The 23,777-nt window shown below is 40.0% G+C and overlaps 1 protein-coding gene across 3 annotated transcripts in view; it reads right to left on the bottom strand.

The window, feature by feature from the left end:
• macrod2 (mono-ADP ribosylhydrolase 2) overlaps positions 1 to 23,777 on the bottom strand; it is a 427,221-nt gene that overhangs the window by 228,928 nt on the left and 174,516 nt on the right. For all 3 annotated transcript variants that reach the window (XM_084376185.1, XM_084376184.1, XM_084376183.1), the window contains exon 5: positions 19,319 to 19,435. In XM_084376185.1, coding sequence (XP_084232311.1) covers positions 19,319 to 19,435 — 117 coding nt within the window. The remainder of the gene's footprint in view (positions 1 to 19,318; positions 19,436 to 23,777) is intronic.

Here is a 23,777-nt window from a genome sequence, read left to right as displayed (position 1 = left end):
CTATGAAATGTGAAACTATCCATAGGACTTGGACCAGCCACTACACTCCTGAAAGTAACAATCTTGAAGATCTCCATTTTGTTCTCTCAGGTGCCCGCTATGGCAATAAGCAGTAACTGCAGGTGTCTCGCCTCCTAGAGATCACACCAGCATCACCTATGGATTTTTTGGATTTCATCAATCGTTTGTTCGAACATAGAAACCATTGACTTGCAATGCCAGCAGACACCAGAAAAAAACAGTTCCAAGTATGTGATGTCACCCACTGGGTTTTAGGCTATAGTTTTTGAAGTGACCACATTTGGATGAGAGGTAGGAGCAGAGGAGGATCTGACTGATCTGAATCTGAGGACGTTCATGATCATATGTTCATATTTCATACAATCAATGGCCGCTTTACACACAAGTGAGTTGAAGAGTTTGCTGCATTGGCTCTGCCTACCCTCTCTAGTGGACCAACCACTGCTGGATAATGGAAAATGTGTCACTAACTAGGCATTGCATGCGATTTTCTTTTACTAGGAATGTCGCCACAGGCAACCAGTTCATAAAACTAATAGGGCAAGCGAGCTCAGTCATCATTAGTTAGTGGTAGTGACTTAACAGACATTATTTAAATTGAAAATCTTCAATACTTTAAGACTTCTATGGTATGTAAAGTGCAAACAGTTTCAAATGTGTGAGTGTCTTTATATACTGTGGTTTTCATGAGCATTGTGCATAGTGGAATGGCTGACAAAGAAATAAACACACAGAGCACAGTTTTTATTAAAGCTCTCCTTTTGATCAACAAAACACAGAAATATTTCCCATTCTAAATTCCCTTCACTGTCTCGCAATCAGTCCAAGCAGCCATGCACAATGAGACAGCTCGCTTTACTTTGAAAGAAATCGATAAAAATACCTAGAGGAACTTCTTCAAGTATGAATGTCTGGCAATACCCTCAGATCATTTCATTTAATCTCCTGCTCATCCCCCATACCACAATCAGAACCACGGGCACTTGTCTTACCAGACGCTGTTTCAAGCTTTGCCAATATGTTTTTTTTTTTTATATCATTAATTCATTAATTCCTTCATTTATTTTTTAGATTTCCCCTGGTGAGCAGGTTAGAGGTGAAGAAAGAAAAGCTATATTTTTGTAATTTAGAATTCTTATTTTATCTTTGCTGTATAAACAGTATAAACATGGAGCCTAATCTAATTAATCATAATGTAGGATTTCATGAAAAGCTACTGAGACATTAAATATATTTCTAGCAGCACATACTCTGGACATTTTACACTTATATGGTATCAGGCAAAATAAAACACTATCTTCAATATATGAACTTTTGTGGTGCACCATATGTATTTACTGAGCTTTCTACAGACAGGGCTGGATTTGAAACCTAAATTGATGCTTAGTGCTTTGTGGGTTGTTAATGAATCCTAATGTGAATGGCTATTAAAGTATGGCTAATTACATCCTAGGTAGTAATGTATCATACAGTCCTCAGGTCCTTTCATTCATTTTTTTTGTTGTTTATGATGACTGTTTCCATCTTCTCTTGTGCCGTTTTATAGACTTAATAATTACTCTTACTCTCTAGTATCTTTTTGTAGAATATCATATTTTTGCATTTGATCCCAGGTTGTATCCACTGCTCTGCTGAAAATGCTAATGGAGTCATTACTTTCAGTCTGACAGAAACAATGTTCCAGGGACGATGAATTAAACAATGACTTCTCTTGTAGCGGGACTTCAGTGACCTCTGAAGCATTAGAAACACAGCCACGGGTCAAATGTTTATCGAGGTTCAAATTTACCGTTTTGTTTCACAGAGAGGGGTGAGAGACAGTTTAAAAGTCCTGTGTCTCAATCTGAATTAAACAGGGGATGGTCAGTGTAGCTTTGTAAAGGTCTTTGTGGTTGGTTTTAATTGCAGCCTTTGAAAGACAACCTGGTCATTATTGGCTTACAGTCATTTCCCCGAGAAATCTCACAGCCTTGTTTCAAAGGCTCATGCCAATTTTTTTTTTTTGCTTTCAATTTATCTTTGAGTCAGTCATTTCAATGTTATCTCATTCCATAATGGCATTACAGTCTAATCATTATCCATCTCATTCTAAAATGAAGGTTATTATATATCAACCCACAAATCATCACATTGAAAGCACAGTGTATACTTTCTGCGAAGGTGTCATGTCATTGACAATTTAAAATTCTATACACTTATAATTCTCTAAGTGCATAACAGTCTTACAAATTGAGCGAATGGAGTTATCTATGTATATCGGCTATTTCATTATTAGGTCATTGGACATTTAGATGATGCTGAAATCACTGCTCTTGTGTACCAAGCATAGAACTTTTGTTTTTGCAGATTCTCAAATGAATAAATAACTTGGGGTGTCATAATAACACTGGCAGAAGGGGTAACTAGAGATGAAAAGGTGGCATCAAATCCTCAGCTCGACACCCTGCTATGATCAGTGTGTTATTGAATCAAAATGAATATTTGAGCAGCAAAAACTTTGCCAAATCACTGAAATCCCTGCACTGCTTGCATTTAACCCTTATGTCTTTAACCCTGTTTACTATAAACGCTTTAATCTCCCCACTGCCTAGTCCCCAGCACTGACAACATGTGGAATAATATGTGTTTTCCAAAGTGTGTGTGTGTGTGTGTGTGTGTGTGTGTGTGTGTGTGTGTGTGTGTGTGTGTGTGTGTGTGTGTGTGTGTGTGTGTGTGTGTGCGTGTTAGTGTGTATGTGAGTGAGAGAGAGAGAGAGAGAGAGAGAGTGTGTATATGGGGGCTGAGACGAAGTATCCGATGACAGACAGGAGGATTGGCGACTCTGCTGCAGCTGTTCAACAACCACCACCATCAGGTGAGCTGAGCAGCAGGACTCCAGACACATGCATGAAAGGCAAAATAAAAGAAACTGATCTTAAACAAACAAAAGGCCTGCTGTCTTAATGTACGTCAGTAGGCATCCAAAACTGTCCATGAATTCAGCACAAAATGAAGACATTCAAAGGGTTCCAACTGTGAGCACTCTACTTCTCCCTTAGAGTGCAGCTTTTTAAGACATTTCTTGTGTTAAGCTCAGCTTATCAGAAATAATAAAAGAAGAAAATCAATTCAACCACCTTGTGGTGTGTCATTCACAATTGATAATCGTGAGAAACTGAAAACAACAAGACAGTGATATAGCAGCACGATGGCGGCAGTGCCTCCAGTCGTTGGATCTCGGCTTGGGGAACCATTACCCATTCCTTGTTCATCCTCTGAGGCTCTGTGGGCCGACCGGGCACACCGGGGTGACAGAATCAGGAGGAAAATGAGAAAAATAATTGGAAGGTCAGATTTGATAATGGCCACTCCAGTGAAAAACAAGCTCTTAATTGGTGTAAGGGCTATTTGGTGAGTTTTCAAGGTAAAATGTGAAAGCATTCATTATCTTTCACAGGCCATGGCAGAGATAGCTTCCGCCTTCGTTCACAGTGTTGAGTCGTGACACAAGGCTTCCTGGCTTTTTGTAGGGCCCAGGCTCCACTCTAATGAGCCATTGAAAAATCATTACAGCATGTTGGATGGAAATATTTTAGGTGAGAGGTAAAGTTGTGTTTGAGAAGAGCAGGTGTCATAGTAATTGCAACCCTTTCTTTCGCATTCTTTTTTTTTCTTTTCTGCTTTTCAAGTAACAAGTTGAAATGTCACCTTCTTGAGTTAACTTTTCTCCTCTTGTCTGTATCTCTCTTGTTAAACTCATCAGGTTGCAGCATGGGTACATGGCCGTACAGCCGGATTGAGAACATGAAGCTCTTTTTCTCTGACTGTGAATCCCACTAAAGCCCTAGTATCACCTGTGAGAGCTGGGAACTTGGCTCCGGGAGCCGTAGTGAGTGTTGCGTGGCAGAATGAGTGTCACCCTGCAGGACGGGTCCTTTCATCAAGCTTCCCTCTTACTCTGACCCTGCCATCTGGGAAAACAGATGATACTAATGAGGGATGGCTCCTTGTATCCTGGCACCAAACACACACACACAGCTCCCATTGTGCTACACTGTCCCTGCTGCCCCCTGGAAGTCACATACACCGCTCATTACGCAAACATACACTCAGTGACGGAAAAAGACAGGTACGCAATGACATGGGACGGCTTAACAGCATGGTAACTTTTAATCATGAAACAAGAGGCATCAAAAACTTTTCACTTTCCACAAGTTGTAACACAGCAGACAATGGCGAGGTAGACTTCTCTGTTGCTGTGCTGTGTTCTTAAAAAAAACCTGACAGTGACGGTGGATGTGTGTTGGGTAAGCGGTGGGGGGTTACTTGGCTTTGGATTGCTTCTGCAGGAACTGGAAAGGAGCGACCTCTCTGAGACGCGAGGGTCAGACAGGGCTAATTAGTCTGCAGCGGCCCCTCAAATTTCTGCCCTGGGATATTAATGAAGTGATCCATAGGAAAGCAGCTGCTCGCCACACAACCCCACCACATTCCCCTGACCACCTCAACAACCCACTGCAACCTCCATTCCCCGAGCCCCCCTGCCGCTCTGCGACTCTACCTAGGAAGGGCAGTGCTGTGCCAGGGAAGAAGCCCATACAACCCCCTGAGAGTGTGTGACAGCTCCCGATCGATGGCCCTGGAGCAGGAGGTGGATGAGCAGAGGGGTGGGGTGTGCAGCTGTGCGTGTGTCGCCATGCCAGGAGAGGGTGACAACAGCCTGGCTCTCTGTCCTACATCAACAGAAAAATAATGTTTCCACAGCAGTGAGCACAATGGTGTGAGGAATGGTTGTCTTGTCTCCATATTTTAGCTATTTCTGCCTTCCTGTGGTGTGTCTGAGCTTGCTGTCATGAGTAACTACTGGGGTAAAGCTTATTAGAGTCTTCACTGGTGGATCTACTCAGAAGCTTGCTTTACAGGCAGGATGCTTCCCTGTCATTTCTTCCATGTGCACACAGTCCATGCAGTAAATGTCACACCGACTAAAGTATGTGTCTTTCACATATCCATGAAAACACCAGCTGGAGACATTCTTAATATCACAGAGAATTTTTCAGACACAGGGACAGATAAAAATATGCCTCCCTTGTTAAAATTCATACAACATGCTGCCTCATATTCAAACAAAAAAGGTTTGTCACCTTTTTAGTCAGAGAATAAACAGACTGACAGTCAGTATCATTTTGAAAAATTCACTCCCAACAGTATCAGCTCCTGCCCACATAAAAACAACCATAGATCAGTGTGGACAAATCAAAAGACATAGCTCTGATCTGAATATCCCACAGACCAATGTCAAAATTGCAACAACTAAAAGTCATTTTTGACAAACTAGTTATGACTAACACAAATCTGAAAAGGACCAATCTTTTAATCTTTTTACATAATTAATAGAAAAGACCGATGTTTTTGTCCACGTTGTCCACACCCTGAATTTCACCTGCACAGAGACACCCCGACAAAAACGCAAACTTCTGTGAGCTGCCCATTAATCAAAGCATCAATTAAATATGTTGTCTTTCTAAGCCACTTCCTAGTCATGGCACATTTGCAGTCTGGGTCCTGTCCCTTATCAACCTAAAGAGTTTCTTTGGACAGTATACTACACAGAGCCTCTCTGCCCAGAGTTTAGCCCCTCAGGCGGCACTTTCTCTCCGGCTGTGTAATCCAGGTCAACAAGGTCCCTGGCATGCCTGTAGAATGGTAGCCACAAAGGGCAAGATAGGCAGCTAACATGACAAACAGTAAAACAACTGAATAAAATAATAATATTACGCATTTTAATTGAACACATTGCATTAATGCAATTCATTAGCCTAATTACTGACATCATTGGTGTCAACTTGCCTCTGCTGTTGCAGAAATACTGGCTATTTTTTTAAATCTCACAATTTCTGCACCTTTCATACCAGCAGGAACCTTTTAATATAAGCTGAAATACATTCATTTGCATTCCTCATTTCCATTATCACTGATGTCTCTTGACGTCAGCACACTAGAAAATGGAATTTTTCACTTAAACAAATGTCCTTGAATGAGGTGCGGGGGGCTAATATTCCCAGTGTGCAGTTTTCCCCTGAAGGCAGAGGCATCATTTAGCTCTTGCAGGCCGAGGTCTTCGGAGATGCATTTAGCAGAGTGAAATCTCTGTCTTGTTACGGCTCTGACAGCTTATTCTGCGCACATCTAGTGTGACTGCAGGGAGACCTGAGACCGAGCTGAAGGCCAGTAGGCCGGTGTGAATGAGAGCACCTCTGCAATTGAAGGTGAGGTGTTGTGAGAGGTCACTATATGAATACTGAATGAGTCACATGGGTCCACAAGTACTGAATCAATGTGTCTTTCACGACCATGATGATGATGGAAAATAAAAGTGGATATGCAAAGAAACCTCCAATTCAACTGGGGAAAAAAAACAAAAATAACAAGCTTAAAATTCTGAGCTGTTAAATAATGTTTTAAAAACAATACAGATGGTGTTGGTACTCTTGAGTGCTCATGCCGTCTGCATTACCATGAATTTTTCCTCCGTCTCATGTGTCATAGCAAAATGTCTTGTCAGAAGACTGTGGTGGATAAGCCTTCTACTGTGAGCAAGATGAGGTTCTTTTGATCATCTGCTGAGCTCCAATCTGTGGGTAAACAATTGCCAGTGGCATCTAGTAATGACACATTTCACAGATGTCATGTACTGCCTTCCCAGCAGCACCTCCATTACAGTGAGGTGTCAAAAAATGTGACCCCTTCTCTCTTTCATCTTCACGCCCCTTAATAAACAGTCACAATCCCTGAACCCTTTCCTCTTGATTGACTTCTACCTTTGCTAAGGCTCTGAGCAGAACTGTGAAGGAGGCGGTGGTTTGGGTGCTGAAGTCAAATCCCTGATGTGAGAGTTAACCATTGGTTGGCTCCGATTTCCTAGTAAACAGCGCAGTGTCGTGGTTCATGAGTAATTGAACACTATTGATTTTTGGTCTGAGGGTGACAATAATGAGGTCACATATCAGGCGACAGCACACGCAAGCTGTGAAGACAGCTTACTTCTCGATGACACATACACACACACACACACACACACACGCACACACGCACACACACAACAAAATTCTTTCCACCTATCGCTCCTTGATAGCATCACTATCCACTGTCTTTGGCAGCACTTGCTTTTGCTCTCCTTATCTGCCTCGCTGTCAATACAGACAACCCTCTGCTCCACTGGGGGCATGAGGCGGTATTGACATTCAGCTCAAACCCACAGCTCTGAGTGGAGTCCAGGGTGTTGCACATGAATTATGCATGCCTTGACGCCAGGGTGCTGAGCAACACCAGTGCCATCATAATTGAAACAATTGAAAAGACAATACCAGATGGGTCAATAATTAGACAGCAGGAGGGGGAAACTTGATCCGGACGCTCCCCTGCTTGCCCTGCCAACCTAACCACCATGCACATGGAGGGGACCTTTACCGACACGTCCTGGTCCCCTACGGTGCACAGCCACTAGCTGCATAACATGCTGAATTAAGTGTGTGTATGTGTGCCTGTGTGTGGTAATTATTTGGAAAAGAGATTGCAAACTTCCATAGAGAGATACATTCACAGGCAATGCTACAGTGGCAGTGGCTTGTTCCCAATTAAAAATTCAACATCTTATGTTTTGGACTTATAAGAGTTCCCAAGAAAAGCTTGATAAGTAAACTTTGTGGATCAGGACCACCTGCCAGAAACAGTCCCTGTGTATTGTTTGTCAAAACCTTGTCGCCTTGTATTAGCTCTCTGACGTTATTCATGGGTGTCTCTCAGTCTGTAGAAAACAGAGGCTGGTGACCGATCCTTCCCTCCAGCCATGCACTTTCATAAATCCATACTGAGGGCTCCCAGCAGATCCATTACACTCACTGGTCTCCTGGCCAGAGAAACGACTCAAGGTGATCACCATAAAACTACTCGCCACAGAGCCATTTCTCACCTTGCAATGCCTTTAAAACAACCTGGGAAACAGCGGCGGTGTGATGGCAGGAACACCGGCACCCCGGGCAAACATATGTCATAAAATCTTATAAGCAAACATGTCCTGGTTTACTACACTCAGTAGTCAGTTTAAAGTGACTGCAAAATATCCTTGATATATGTGGTTACATAAAGAAACAATTACATGTTTAATTGCTAAAGGCAATTTCAATAATTGACTATTTTCTCCACTTTTCCCAAGACTGCTTTAAAGTGTATTTAAACAGCCTGCTTATAATGTCTTTCTGAAGATTAGTTGATATTATTGGGTATCAAATCTAACAAAATCTAATTTTAAATACTAAATAAGAACGTATGATAGTACAATTTTACACTATGTAGTGCAACAGTAAAACCCCCTCATCATGTCTGATTGTTTTCTCCATGCTGTCTTGTGGTAAGGTGCTAAATTATCATAGAGGGGAATTATCTAATCACCATGAAAAATAAACTGTCATATGCAAAATGTGTTATTCAATGCGGTGTGAACAACGACAGGGAAATAAAAATAAGTGAATTAAAGGTTAGAAATCCAAACTGCCCCAGGTCATAAAACTTAAACACAGGTATTCAATCTTTAATTTCCAGGAAACATATTGATTGAGACAGCACTTATACCAGACACACAAATCCGGGAAACACCCCCCACCATACACCATAATGTTATCAAAAAGAAGTTTTATTTGCCTTTTTATGGAGTCTCATTTCCGTATTTCTCAAAAGCGGTGCCCCTGAAAGCACACATAGGCTCCTGTGTATTGGTCCCATTCCCCATTAGGGTTTATAGAGAGCCATATGCACTTTTATGGGGAGGTTAATGGTTTTTAAAGGACCGCTGCACAGGTCTAAATTCACAGTATTAAACCCAAGAATGGCAACCTGGGATATACTCACGAGTCACATGATTATATTTAAGAATGAAGTAAGAAATACTTAATTAACTGGCTACCACTTCCTGCATCCACTCATATATTCTGCAGACAGATTATGGGATGAAAAAAAAAAAATACGAATCCTGTCAACGTTTACAATCTTAAAAGCCTAATGAGCGGAAGTAACCATAGCAATTTAGTGAAAAGAACATCAAAGACTAGGGAGCAACTATTTAGGCAGGCTGTATTCATGCATAATTAGCTGTGAAAATGGCACTACAGGAGTCTGTTACTCCCTGTTCTTAATTAGTTTTTATCCCAAGTCTTGGATGAGAGGTAAACAAAGCCATCAGATTAAAACTTTTCTTCCCGAGACAACACAACTGTCAACAGTGGAGACATGCTAGTGTTGCCCATAAACTGTGCACTATTGTCCCTGGGGAATGAGTGGCAGTGTTCTGTACTGGTCTTAGTTGCAGCACCAGGGAGCCTGAAGCCCGGCTTAACACCACCATGCTGTCTGTGAAGACAGCATTTAATGGAATCTGAATAAAGATAGCTAGACATTAAGCGGGGCTGGTGTTCAGTAACAACAAGTAAAATCGTCAGGCACTGTGTGGCCTTATTCTACATCCATCTATATTGAATATACTGTGCCACCACATTGGTTTGAATGTTGACTTCTGGTGTAACGTCATATTGTACTTCCTTACTCAGCAGCCATTTGTGAGACTTGACTATTGATCGATTTAAGGTCAAATTGCTCAGGAACTCCTGTGAGGCTATAAATAGTGGCAAAAATGTCAAATAAAATTGAAATATCTCTTTGAGGTCAAAGTGGACACACCACTTTTCTTTTGTCTTATTTTTTATGAAATGAGATGGCTTTTGGAGAACTTAGCCATTTAGATGATGAGTATCTTATATTTGTTTAGAAATGGCAAACAATAAGAGTTAGTTTAGAATCAAAATATCTATGTGGCAATGTTTTAACGCATCAAATAAAACATACAAGACAATTGTTATTGTAAAATAACATGATCTCATATATTATATACGTTTATGGCGAGTTTTTGAAGAGTATACCTTAATATACTGAGAATAAACTTGTCTTTCTATGAAAATATTGCAGTTTTTTTTTTTTGCCACAAGCAGCCATTTGACATGGGTAAAATGTTCAGCCTCATCTCTACCTCGCTGTAGCAGCAGAGGGAAAGAACAATTTCAGTCATTCTCAAAAAATTATCCAGAAGTTTGGTTTTGTTTCTAAGAGTTTCTACCTGGTTGACCAGCCCAGCTGCAAGAAGGAAATGGCACGGAACCGTTCGATTTGAATTTGTTATATGTATCATAACATTTCTAGAATCCATGTCATATCACATTCAGATTACATGTACAGTATATAAGTTGACTTTTGTCAATGTCAGGAGGTGGAGGGAACGGTGGAAGCGTGAAACCATTAAGTATTTATATTTATAACAAGCCCATTTACTCTGGTGATAGGGTTGACTATGACTGCTTCATCAGTTGAAGTACCTAGGAAAAGTTAAGGTAAGGTAAAATAGCTGAATATTTTGTATATATTCTGTAATCCCCAACCACGGTGTAACTACAATGTGTCCTGTTACAGTTACCATTCAACATCAAATCAAAATTAAAAGAATATAACAAAATAAAAAAAATAAAAACAAAAATAAAAAAAACAACAACAACAAAGACTTTGGCAGCGGCAACACTTCAATGATGTTTTTGAGTGTGTGTGTGTGTGTGTGTGTGTGTGTGTGTGTGTGTGTGTGTGTGTGTGTGTGCATGCGTGTGTGTGAAAATGTGCGTGTGTGCGTGTAAATGTGCCACCACTGGGTGATGAGCCCTTTATAACGACAGCCTTCATTAGGCCAGGCTTACTCGTGGACAGATGGGAAGGCAGGACTGCATTAGAGCTGCTGCCACATTCCACTTCAAACCTGACCTTCCAGTGGTCCCACTTCATCTGCCACCCACAAGCCCCCTCCTGATGCATCACTGTCACTCCCGGGCTCAGGCATGCCTTGCTGTCCCCCCCCCACCCAAATCTCAGCCAGACAACCAACCCACTACACAGGCTGTAGCTGTTCCTGCACCCCATTACTCCAAAGGCCTCTCACCTCCAATTTTCAGCCATTTTTTTGGGTGAGACCACCACACTTTCTTTCTGCTAGTGTTTACCCGATCAGTCAAGATGCCAGTCCACCCCCTCTAGTTTCCTGGTGATGAATGACCGTTGGCCGTCTCACTGACAGCTAGGCAGCTGATGCCACATAATTACAGTATCACCGTTTAGGCAAAATTACCAAATTACTCCGGTCCTCAAGAGGCTTGGAAGACTGACAGGCTAGCCAACAAAGGAAACACAAATATCTGAAAAGAGGGGGACTTAGAGGACTACTCGGGCCTTTACAGACGAGTAGTGAAATTAGGTTTGTTCTGTTCCTTGAGAGTCCAACCATTACAGCCAATGAGAAGCCAGAGGGTGAGTTGATTAGTCTGGTGAAGCAGAGGCACTTTTTCTCTCATAAATAATGCTAAAAAACATCTGGCCTCTCCTTGATATCCGATCTTCCTTTTCATACTCAACTTATTCAATCATTAATTCATTTTGGAGATTATAATCACAAACAGCCTAAAATTTCATCCCAACAGCAAGGTCTGACCATTATCTTTTATGCATTTTAGGCTTATTATTTCTCTAAAAAACGTTAATTTGTGAAATGTTGCTTACCTTGATTCAATTTATTGTTTTGTTCTTTTATTTGATTTGCTACTTTAATAATAAAGATAACATAGTATACTTGTAAACTTGTAAATATGTAAATAGTATTCCTGCTGCTACTATTACAACAAAAGTACAACTTTTATATTTAAAACTATGACAATAAAAAGTCACAGACAAACTGAGTGACTGACAAAAACACTAAAATAACCAAAACTGTCTGAGAAAGTCAGAGGCAGACCTCGTCTGTTAAGTGGAGAGCACTGGAAGTGACAAAGTGACATTTATGATGTGAGTGCTAACAGTGAGCAGTAGAGAAGATGTTGACTTAGCACGGAGTCTGGTTGGGACTGTGGTGACCACCAGGGTTGAGTTAAGCCCCACTGATTTATCTACTACAACAAAGGACTTCTTTCACTCCAGCCTTGAATACAAAGTGAGGGAGGAAAACACACCTTGAAACAGTCGCACTGCATCTATTTGATCCATTATGTAGAGATAAAATACAGTCTGTTCAGCCGTCTGCTGTGTTGGCCATTTCATTTGTGAAAAGCAAGGGTAACAATGACAACGCTGCACTGCTGCTGCATGAAAATCTCCTAAAATGTTTTATTTTCATCATTCAGCTTCTTCTTTACAGCCCTCCTGTGGCCCAAGCAAATGCTATGCCCCCCCTGGGAGTATGACAACCATTAAAAACACAGTGGATAAAGAAAAGGATTTATGGTGGTCAATCTGAAAACAAGGTGTTTTGATAGTTTCTAAAATACTGAAGTGAGACATGTGAGAATAAACAGTCACAGGCTTGAGGCAAAACAGTAAAAGATGTTGATCAAAGCAGCTCCTCAACCAGATTAAATCCTTCCTTGTAAACAAGTTGTACCCAAATTAACAGATTATGGGCTGTCCAATGTGATGGGGCAGAGACTGCTTCGATACACAAGCTCGGCAGAATGATAATGTTCAAGGGGGTAATTTAATCAGAATGGGCTCTATGTCATTTACTAATAGTGGGTACTTTGCTGTGATTTATCTGTGTTTGCTGAGTGGAGAGAGACGGAACAGACGGCCTGGTCTCCCAGATTAAATAGGGCATGGGAAAGATTCCTCACACTATCAGGGAGCAGAATTTATCACCAGTTGATGATTAGTATTATTAGCACAGGTGCAGTTACAGTAAACACCAGAGACTCCCATTTTGTACTGAAAGGGAGCAGTAGATAAAGAAGCAGCTGAACTGAACTGGGGTGCGTCTCGGGTGTTTTGTCTAACTACGATACTGGTAGTTCCACTGAAGCTGAATCAAACGCTGTGTCTGGGTCTCCGGCTGTTCGGTTTATTGCTTTCAGTAGAGTCGGAACGATGCAATCCAATATCTGTATCTGATGCCGATACTGACAGAGGAACTGACTCCACTGATCCTTGTACTGATCTAGATTCCATAGTCTGATTGTCAATTTCCAATTGCACTACTTGAAATTCTCATCACTTTTGAACTCATTTATAAAACTCTACTTACTAGTAGCTGATAATGAATTGCTTTGCACTTGGCCTGTTTGTATGCCTTCTAAACCTACATTTCTAATATATTGCCTTGGAAAACACTTACATTTAATGCATTGTTATATATTGTTCAAGAGTTTTAGTTGAAAGAGTTATGATGTGATCATGATCATGTAATGCCATAAAGCCTCATTAGTGGATTTGCATGACCTTGATTGGTTACAGTGATGACCTTCTTTTTTCGCTTGGTAACTCTTCTGACACTTGTTTCAGCAGCTTATCTAAAATATCTCAAGAAAATTCAGGCAAAATTCTAAAAAGTTGGCACATAGTACGTTTAAGTGCACATTGGAGAAGTGCTGAAGAGTGACCGGTCATTGTAGAGACAGAGCCGGCTGAGTATGCTTAAAACAGTTAGCATCCCGTTTTAGATTAGAGTGTAATCAAAGGTCTGCCAGCGTCTCGATGCTGCATGGATAAGGTTGTGTCTTCTACACTATCAGAGTGGACTGGTTGGAGGCAATACTCAAAAGGCTGAAATCCATAACCTTAGAACTGATAAGTCAGAGTGAAAAGCAGCTCTGTATGAATCCCAATGAGCACAATTTCTCTGAGAGACCAGTTAGCAAAACAGCAGATCGAATTATTTATCTGCTCAATGAGATTAGAGTCATTTTAGAGATTAAAATGAATACAGTATTAATATAATGCATGCTGAACAGTGTTCCATACATGTAAAAGTAAAGCTGATTCTTCTTGATAAGTGTATGGTTGAGAAAGAAACCTTTTTTCACATTTAATTAACAAAGATTAAAATAGAAACAGGCCACTGTTATGACAGCAACGCGACAACACAAAATGTTGTCCCTTCCTTCTTGAATCATAATATGATTCATTATTTAAAGCATATACTTAGAGCTCAGTGAATAATGTGTAGGGGGAGAGAAGCAAAACAATAAACACTACAAACGTTTTGAACTGTCAATCTCAAGTAGCCCTGGGGAGAAAAACAAAACTGGGTAAAAAGATTTCAGATGAAGCTGGAGAGTGAAAACACCCAACGTCTATCTAAAAGTTCCTTTGGGACATTAACTTTCTCAAGCAGACCTTTGGTTTGAACTCTAAATACCTTCTAGGTCTGCTGTGACAGCTAGGGCTGAAATGTGCAAGTGCAGATTAACCCGCGAGGTCTCTGCTAAACGTTATTAGTGTGAACCTGTGGACCAGCATAATAACGATAAAAATTCAGACGACTCCGTAGAGCTGAGTCACTGCAGATCATCGTCAGATGTGTCGCACATTTAAATTACAATAACACCTCGTCTCACACTGTAAATAGGGTGTTTTGCTATGTACAGTAAACAAGAACAATAATACAGCTGCAGAGTATTATTTTTCAGTCACTTGTAGGAGAAGAGATAGAGTTATTATTTTTGTTCATTTTCCTAAATTTATTCCAATTAATCGTCTGCCTAACTGATTGAACCACCGTTGTTTGCAGCAGCTGCAGTAAATCTTCATAAATGATGATGTATTTAATGGCGCTTTTTGATTAAAGGATAAAATAAAGACAAATACAGTGTGTAAGATCAGAGCTGTGTTTGGTACCATCGAATAAATAACAACGTTTCAAATATATCATCCACCAAATCGATGTTGATATTCGGGATGATTGTGTGAAGAAAAGAAAAAAATCCTCCAAAGGGTTCTTTTGATTCTACTTTCCTTTCTCTTCAGAAAAATGTTGGAGCCATTGATATCACACTATCCACATTTTTTGTGCCCACTTTCCCTGTTTGTTTAATGTTCTCAAACGCCTGGCCAAAAAACACAAAATGGAAATGGCACAAATAAAAACACCAAACAAAATGTTTTTTTGTGCTCGCAGATAGAAGTACCTGAGCCAGCAAAGGAACCGTGCTGGATAGCTCTCAACTCATTCATTGCATCTCATTCGGTGAGAGTAAAGCCAGTTTTTGGAACCATCGCATATCCTCTTATCAGACAAAATACTGCAAATGCACTTGACAACAAAAACTACCCTAAAGCAAATGTTTACAGGTGACTTTAGGGTGTCTGTGAGACATTATGCAAAATCAGGATGAGAGAGTCTTCATCTGCACTGCACCATAAAAATGGTTTTGTTTTTTATGACTTATTATTTATTCATCCATTTATATAATTGTTGGTTTGTGAGGAGCATAAAGGGACTAAAATCAGCATTTTGTTATACAACCCTGTGTTGTAAATGATAAATAAATGAACCTTGGACCTTGTACAAGAGACAAGGATACACACAGTATAATGAGCACCATTAATACATAAAGATGGCACATAACTGCTGGTGGTAAAGAGACAAGTAGGCTGTTGATGGTCTGAGATTGAAAATAAACACATAAGTCTGGCTGCAGAGTATCAAACTTCTCTATTACTTCCTTTGTGGCCCAACATACAGCAGTCTAAAGCTTTCTTCTTCTTTGGTGGTTGACCTAAAAGTAATAATTTGTTCATGTTTTAGGTATAGTGCATACTGAAACTTGAATGCCAATGATGGAACAATCATGGTAATTGTTGCAACTGAAGTATAGTCATAAATATGTGACTTAGCTCGTTACACTTGACATCGTATTTTCATTTGATCATTAATCTAGGAACAGATGAGTAACTTGTCTAACATGAGGGTGAATAGACAATTTCCTTGTCATATTGATGTAACAGACAGACAGTTTTTTTGGAGTCTTTCCGCTATGGTAGGTGGGTAATTACTGTCATTGATTAATAATCCCGGGCCAGCCCCATAATAATCAGTCCCACATGTGCTTGGCCCTCTTCAAGGAAAGGCTCATTTGCCACTGGGATTCACAGCCTAAACTGCTTAGTGAGATATAATGGAGAGCAATTTTCTTGTCTTGAAGAAAAAAAAGGGGGCTGAGATGGGGTGGGTTAGTCGGGTCATTTTCCATTGCCTCAGCACATCAAATCGCCAAACAAGGACAACTCTGATTTCAGATCAACTGCTGTTCCCCCAGTGGGAAGTAAGTAGTTTTCCAGGACACGAGGAAGCATTTTATTGCTTTACCAGTTGTTTCGAATATCATGTTTGAATTGCAATTTCTCCATTTCTTACAAAAATAACAAAATTGACCAGCACAATCCTTTGTTGAATGAAATACAATAATACACCGCGGGTGATATCTCCAAATAACACTTAAGACTCCGAAAATGCTGTGAGATCAAGAGAAATGGCTAAATTCATGGTATGATGGATGGCTTGCTTCCATGCATTGTTGGCAAAGTCATGAGATGACTGCTGGGGGTTCAATATGAAGCCAACTCTAAATCCCTAAAAATTTAATTAAAAGCAAAGTGATTTACAGTTTTCTCTGCATTATTCAGGTTTTAGATTTACTTATTTCCAATTATATGCAGTAGAATGGATTTCAGAGAGGGGGTCCCCAAAGAAGAGAGCAATCCTCTGAGAGATTATGTGTTTATAGAAAATTGTGCAAATCAGCTGAACGTTCAGACAAAAAAAACGGGAAAAGAATGCCCAAGTTGGAAATACTGGGCTTTGCCAAGATGTAAACTGTAAATGGTCCATCTGTCTGTGTTCTTCTCACTCTTGGAAGAGTAGACGAGCCACCATCTGCAGATATGCGTCAGCAGAGGCGATGCTGCATGCAATGACAATATATAGAGTCCACATGTGTACAGTACACAGAGACCTGCAGAAACACATGCACTGAATGTTGTGGACACATTTAGAATATACATATCCTCTATGATGTCAAAAATATTAATATGTGTTTTAGGAATTTAAAATGTTACTATAATATACTAATACTAATAATACTAATAATCTGAAAAAAATGTGCATGACATTTCTTGGACAACACCAAGTTAGTCCACATGTGTTTTTTGTCTCACCAATTGAATCCTGACACTTCAGTGACTGATAGTGCTGTTTAACAATTTAAAAGTCTTTGCATTTGACGTCCGACAGCTTTCAAAAATCAATCTGTGAGAGCGCTAACAACATTGCCAAATGCTTTATTTTCCAAACACCCACTATGGCCATAATAATATTTCAGTTGTCTAACTCTTTTGACAGAGGAGACAATGAGATGTGGAAACTAACACCACAAACAGCTGTGTAGCTCTCATTTAGACTGATTTTCTTTCAAAAACACTTTCTGTTTATGAGCAGAAAAGCTAGTATTCAGCTTTTTAATTGCCTTTTATGAATGTAACACTATTGATGCGTAGTTTCAATAGCCACCTCTGTCAATTATCCTGATGATCCATCTATTCTGAATAATCAAATGAGGCAGTTTGCTGAAGTTAATTATTTGATTATACAAATATTAAAATTAATTCTATGTCAATTTTAATTATTGTAAGCATTTACCTTTAGCCACATTGGTCCATTAACATAACATTACCTTTCAATTAATCTAATAAACACTGCAATTCCACTGAAGGCTTTTACCCTTTCTTGCTACGCCTACATGTTACATCCCAAATTTAGGGAAATTCAAAAATGTGAAAACTGTGCGTTGCCTTGTTTGTTTACTTTGTTCAGTGGTGAGGGGGTGGACAGACTATTATTTGAGATTTCATAAACCGAATAGATTGTTGTTCACAGTCACTGCAGCTTCATAATGTGTGTGTAGGTGGAACAAATAAGTCAGAGAAGGAAATTAATGGAAAAAGAACAAAATCCAAACAGTGGATAGACTTTGGAAACGAGTGAGATCTCTTGTCAGAGCTGAGCGTTCACAAAGAAAAGTCAAGCGGCTGTCAGTTTCCAAGAGCGGACGAGAGAGACAACGCTGACGGTGACAGTGATCAGAGTTGGAAGATAAGAAGATGATACCGGCTGGAAGTAAAGATAGCACTAATATGAAATAACATCACGTTCAAAAAAGAACTGACTGTTCCCTGTAAAGAACTACACAATCTATTACGAGTTATCAGCACAGAGAGGGTGTTTTGCCCAGAGATAATTACAATAACAGTACCCAGTGGCAGTGTGATTGCTCCCAGGTGACATTGCAGGTTATTAAATTGTCATGGCGCACCCTGTTTTGGCCGTGCACACACTTGAACTGGCTGCCCACAAGACTGACTCGCAGTTTATCTGCTCCATTTGTTTGACATCTTTACGACATAGCGTATTAACACAACCTAATTTCATCTGGGCCTCAATGTCTTCTCTTGGCTGTCTCATGGAAATCCTTCAGGGTTAGGTTAGGACTGCTGGGACGTTTGTCTCGACCGAATTACACCAAGTGACATTTCTTCCATCCTATCGTGTTTTCCATTTCAAGTTTTTGTGAGGAAAGTGACACATGTATTAAGTTTTTAAATAAATTAGCTCCGATAAATTGTGTTATAGAAGTTGTTCAGTTCGTGGAGAAGGTGACACACATACACAAACATACACCACAAACATTGAGAGAGTTGCTTACTAAAAATTACACCAATGATGAAGATAAAAACAAAGAAAACAGCACAGTCCCTCCTCTGATCACTTATGGCGAGACAGTAAGAGTTATGCGATCCGTTAACGAAATAAATCAGGGATGAAAAATCAATCAAATTAAGCAACTAATAGCTCCCTTAATGTCTTTGTTTGTGTGCAGATGACACTCCCATCCAGCCATACAACAAGCACCAATCATATTAATTATCCTCCAAATAACAACTCCCCATTTGTTACAAATGAGTTCTTAAAACTAATAAATTATGATTAAAATGTTTTTATTTTGGACATTAAAAGCATCCAACTCTGTTTTTGGATTGGACGCTAATGACCCCAGTCATTAAATGTAGGTATGAGTGTGTGCATAGTGTAGATTTAGAGTTTGCAATACCTAGCAATGTATTTTGTTCAGTGCTGGTGATTTTCGGCATCAGTTCAAAGCCAGTGCAGTTCACCAGCTGGTTCAGGAGCCTTAGGTTTGACTAAATGAGGCTATTTTATAAAAACAATATAGATTAATGCTGGATTGTACAATGTTTCTCTCCTCTAATGTTTACCACTAAATCTTAATGTTCACTAACTGTCAGGGGATGTAGCCCTCAATGGCAGCAATTTTGATTAGCAAATATTCCTGCAAGGCACCACTGCACACATTACAGAACAAACAAAAAAAAAACATTAATTACTGATACTCACATCTTGCAGGGAGATCATAGCCGCAGGTGATCTTGGCTTTGCCGGTTTCACAGCCATTTAGTGAGTGGCACTCATCATACAGACAGGACCCTGCCGCTTTGTGTATGCAGCCATCGACTGAAACACACATACAAAGAGAAGTTAAGGCCTACCTGTGGAGAAACATAAGAAAGCAGGTGCATGACATGTCTCAAACCAGTAGAGCTAATTAGCGGTTTGTGTGCTTTCTAATGTCAAAACAAACAAGCGTTTACAGGAACAGGGCCGAGAACAAGCTGAAAATTATATTCCTGAGGTTGATTCTGGTTACTGAATCTTTAGGCTCTAAAATCGTCTCTTGAGCTCTGCATCCCGTCTCTGTAGGGAGATTGGTTCTGCCATAGTGCACTGCGCCTGTTGCTGGTAAATATTGACGAGCTCAGGAATGAAATTAGCTGGGCTGGGATCTAATAACGCCTCCACACACAGTGAAAATGAGACTGTTCTTCCCGTAATCCCTCTCCACTGTCAACAGCGATATACAGTGAGATCATTAACTGTATTTTCTGCCCTGTGGTGGAATCTTATATCTGTCCCGTTCTCTGTGGTGAGCCTGTTATGATGTGGATCTGTGTTCTGATTCTGTCGTGCTCCCTGTTGATGTGTGTGTCCTGGTTCTACAGAGACCCCAGGCCTCCCCCGCCCCCCTAAGGTTTTAATTTTACCGGGTTAAGGCCGCGATGCACTTGATTGATGGCATGTCTTACACAAGAAGGCAGAGAGATAGAAATCCACATTATCCGTCTCTGAAAGCCTGACATCCCTCCAAGAGCATGTTATCAATCACACTGAAACATCATAAAATCCTCCTCAAGTTGTCCTGTAAAAATCCTCACAAGACATTAGAGGATAACAATAGCAGTTGGACAAACAGACGCGTCTGTTCTTTGGTTTCTCTTTGTAAAGCTAGCTTTAGCCATCAAAACTAAAGCGATGGAGAGTTAAGATAGCCTGCAGGATAACCAACGTTTAAATATTCTGAACTGATGAAGAAAAAAAGAACTAAGGAAGAGATTAAAAGCAGAGAAATCCAAATTTATATTCCTGATAAAAGACAAAATGTGACTCTAATCACTATTTTCATCTGTAATGTTATAATTATTCACGTACAGTGCCAGGAAGAAAAAACTGTGAAAAAGGCAGAAGATTAGTTATACGCTATCTTCAAAAATGTACTTTGCTTCACATCGTCAACACAGACAAAAGGTCTTTTGATGAGGGATGGTCCTTTTCTGAGCTCCTTTCAATCTCTCAGGGATGAGTCAACGACAACAGCTGGGCGGAAGATTTTCCAGCTCTATCAATCATCTTTAATGGACTGAGGGACAGGCGGTTGACAGAGACGAATCCTGATGGCTTTTCGAAAAAGTAACACGAGTCTGACAGTGATGTGGATATGAGGAGGTATCGCTCTGGTGACAATGAAAGCTACTTAACACAACACAGAGCGGATGTAGTGCTGGCTGTCGGCTTGGCATTTTTATAATATCCACTGTGCAAACAAGATTGTCCATGATCATCAGCCACACTTATTTGCATCATAATTGCTTCTCAACATCTTGCAAACATGAATTTCTAAATGCACAGACTGAATTGAAAGCTCTATAAGCATGCCTTTCATTCATATACACATAAAGTCACACTCGCATATAACAAAACATTGCCTTCTACTGTTTTGTTACAGCACTGAAATACATTTTAAGCACCCAAATGTGTTCAAGTGATGTTGCATTTGCAACTCTGACAGGCCAGTCAATATTTTCTAATGTCTCCATTCCTACTGTCAGTGTTCAGTATTTGCCTATTAGGGTGAATTGATCAGGTTATCCCAGGCTTCAGCGTTATTAAAGTTTGATGAGTTCTTGTGAAGTTCTAACATAGCTGTTTAATTAAAATCTTTAATACTTCATTAATACTTCCTTTTCTTGCTGTCTTATTTTATATATAGTCTTTGCATATGTATTTGTTATAGCATCGTAATCTCTGCATTAAAACCCTTTTGAGTTTAGGCTTTCATGCCTCTGGATATATCGGTCAAAATGCGCTTTTTCCTTCCCAATGTGATATTCAACAAAGGTACCCAAAGAAAGTTCACATAAGGGCTATGATGAAGACTGTGGGTTTGTGCAGTTTTTAAACGTTTCTAAGGCTCTCTTGCAGCAGGTTCATTCTGAAGGCTGGTGTCGATAATAATGTTTTGTTGTAGCAGAAAAGTGCTGGGAGCACTGGGTTGAAGGGTTGAGAAAAAAAACATTGCATCTTGGTTTTGATTGACATTTACTAACTCTGAGGTAACAGACGGTTGACTTCACAGCTAACAACAAGCTTATAATGAGTTCAACAACATTTGGTGTCTGGACGGTCTGCTCCAACAAATGGCCTTTACTGTCTCTATTATGATAGTTTCTGTCTCTTTAATCTCAGGATAGAATCTATTTTCTTGGATAATGAGGTAACAAAAGTCCCGTCCGATCTGATATATGATTAGTTGCCTAAGAAAAAGAGCGACAGTGACAACCTTAGCACCTTTCTGAAAAAATTTGATTTTCAACTACAAGCGCTCAGAGCAGTTGCACAAAAAAAAAAGCGAAGCGCTCCGGGAAAAAAGGCGCTTTGTTTTGTGGCCGCATGATGCTACGTTATGTGGACAGCACACAGAATACATTGCACATCTGGTATTTATTCTCTGATATTTTAATCATTAGATTTGAAGAAAAGAAGCTCAGAAGAACAAAATGAATGAACACTGAAGTGTGTACATCACATGACCTCTACACCACAGATGAAAACTCTAAACTCTAAATGCTCAGATATCCACGGTCATTTCAATGGCTGATCAAGCAGAATCGATCACTTGTCAAACACACCATCTGGATTCAGTTTTTCTTTTGGGTGTCCTTCAGGTGCAAATATATGATTATGTATAGTGTAAATGTGCTGCACTGCACTGGTCATGTCATTTAAAGACTCAGAAGACTGATCAATACAAAGAAATTTCTCTTTGTATTCCTTGTTCCTTGAATAAAGCAATACCTTGTTATAACCTGAAATCGTGACAGAGAGATAGCTCAAGAGCAGGAAAATATTCTCAGTGCTCTTTCAAACAGGTGTAAAGCACACTATGTCTATCTATTCATGGTCATATAATGCCAGCCAGGTTGAATTTAATAATGCCCTCCTCCAGTTTGCAGTTTTCCCGTAGGAGTCCGTCCCCCAGACACTTCCTTCTCCTTAATACCAGGCATGGCTGAGCTCTTACCTATCAGCACCTTCAGAAACCCAGCGAGCAACAGCACACAGGTTCTGTGTTTCATCTCAGTAGCCGAAGAATAAGATTGCAGATAATAGTTTCAGCTTCCATTTCACTGCTCCTCCTGTTCATGGTTGCATAAGCTACAGTGACTGTGAAAATCTTTTTTCTTGATGCTACCGAGTGTGTCACTGTTCATCTAGAGTCAGCGACTCCCTACAAGGCTGGAGATTTGTTCACAGTGCCGGTAACAGGAGAAGAAGATGCTGAACTGATGTGGCTGATTGCCAGAATCTTGGATGCTACCGCTACAGATTTAATTTACCTGCTTTACTCAGGCCGCTTCACGGAATGGGTGGAGTGCTGCAGATGCATCGTGGGTAGAATGTGTGTGTAATGTGTGTATGAGCAAAAGATACATAGAGAGAGGTTGGGAGAGGTTTCAAAATGAACTTAGTAATTTCAAATTCAATCATAGTGGGTGGAAAAAAAAAATTGATTGTGAATACATTTTTCCATGTCCAATATTTAGTATAGCTAGTACAAGTAGATCTCAGTTTCCGTAAGTGGAGATATGACCCACATGCAATTTGACCATTAATTTATTTTCTCATTTAAGTGGGATTTCAGCATGATTCCCTGCAGATTCCTACATTATGGATGCCTGCAACAGTACAAAGACAGCCTCAGATTCTCATTAACTAAGAATGGCATTTACATTCACTTCAGAAAGGAGGACATGTCATCTCACTCTCCTGTTACTCTGAATACCATAAACAATTCTGTATTTTGAGCATTTTGATCACAAGTTTGACAGGTACTTCTGATTATCTGCTTCTTAATTTAATTATCAGGTGAAAATATTCAACTGAAACTTTGCAGTTACTCATTTAAAGTATATATCAGGTGTGTAATGAAGTTTTGTGAGCATCCATAGCCCCATGTGTTTGAGTAGCTTCAATGGATCTCCTGAATGCCATTATGTCTGCCTATTTCACTCCAATTAGACGCAATAATCATATTCAAATGCTTAAAAGAAAACAGAGTGCCTATCCTGATGATGCACCTGCAACACAGCACTGAAAGGTGATCAAAGCAACCTCTCTCTCCCATCTCCAGGCTGAAGTCCAAAGATGAACATGTGCCCGGCTCTGTGATGCACAATCGGAG

Source organism: Pagrus pagrus (genome assembly GCF_965226575.1).
Source record: "Pagrus pagrus genome assembly, chromosome: 15".
NCBI lineage: Eukaryota > Metazoa > Chordata > Actinopteri > Spariformes > Sparidae > Pagrus > Pagrus pagrus.
The sequence above is the reverse complement of the archived record's forward strand: the minus strand, read 5'-3'. Positions and strand labels throughout refer to the sequence as shown.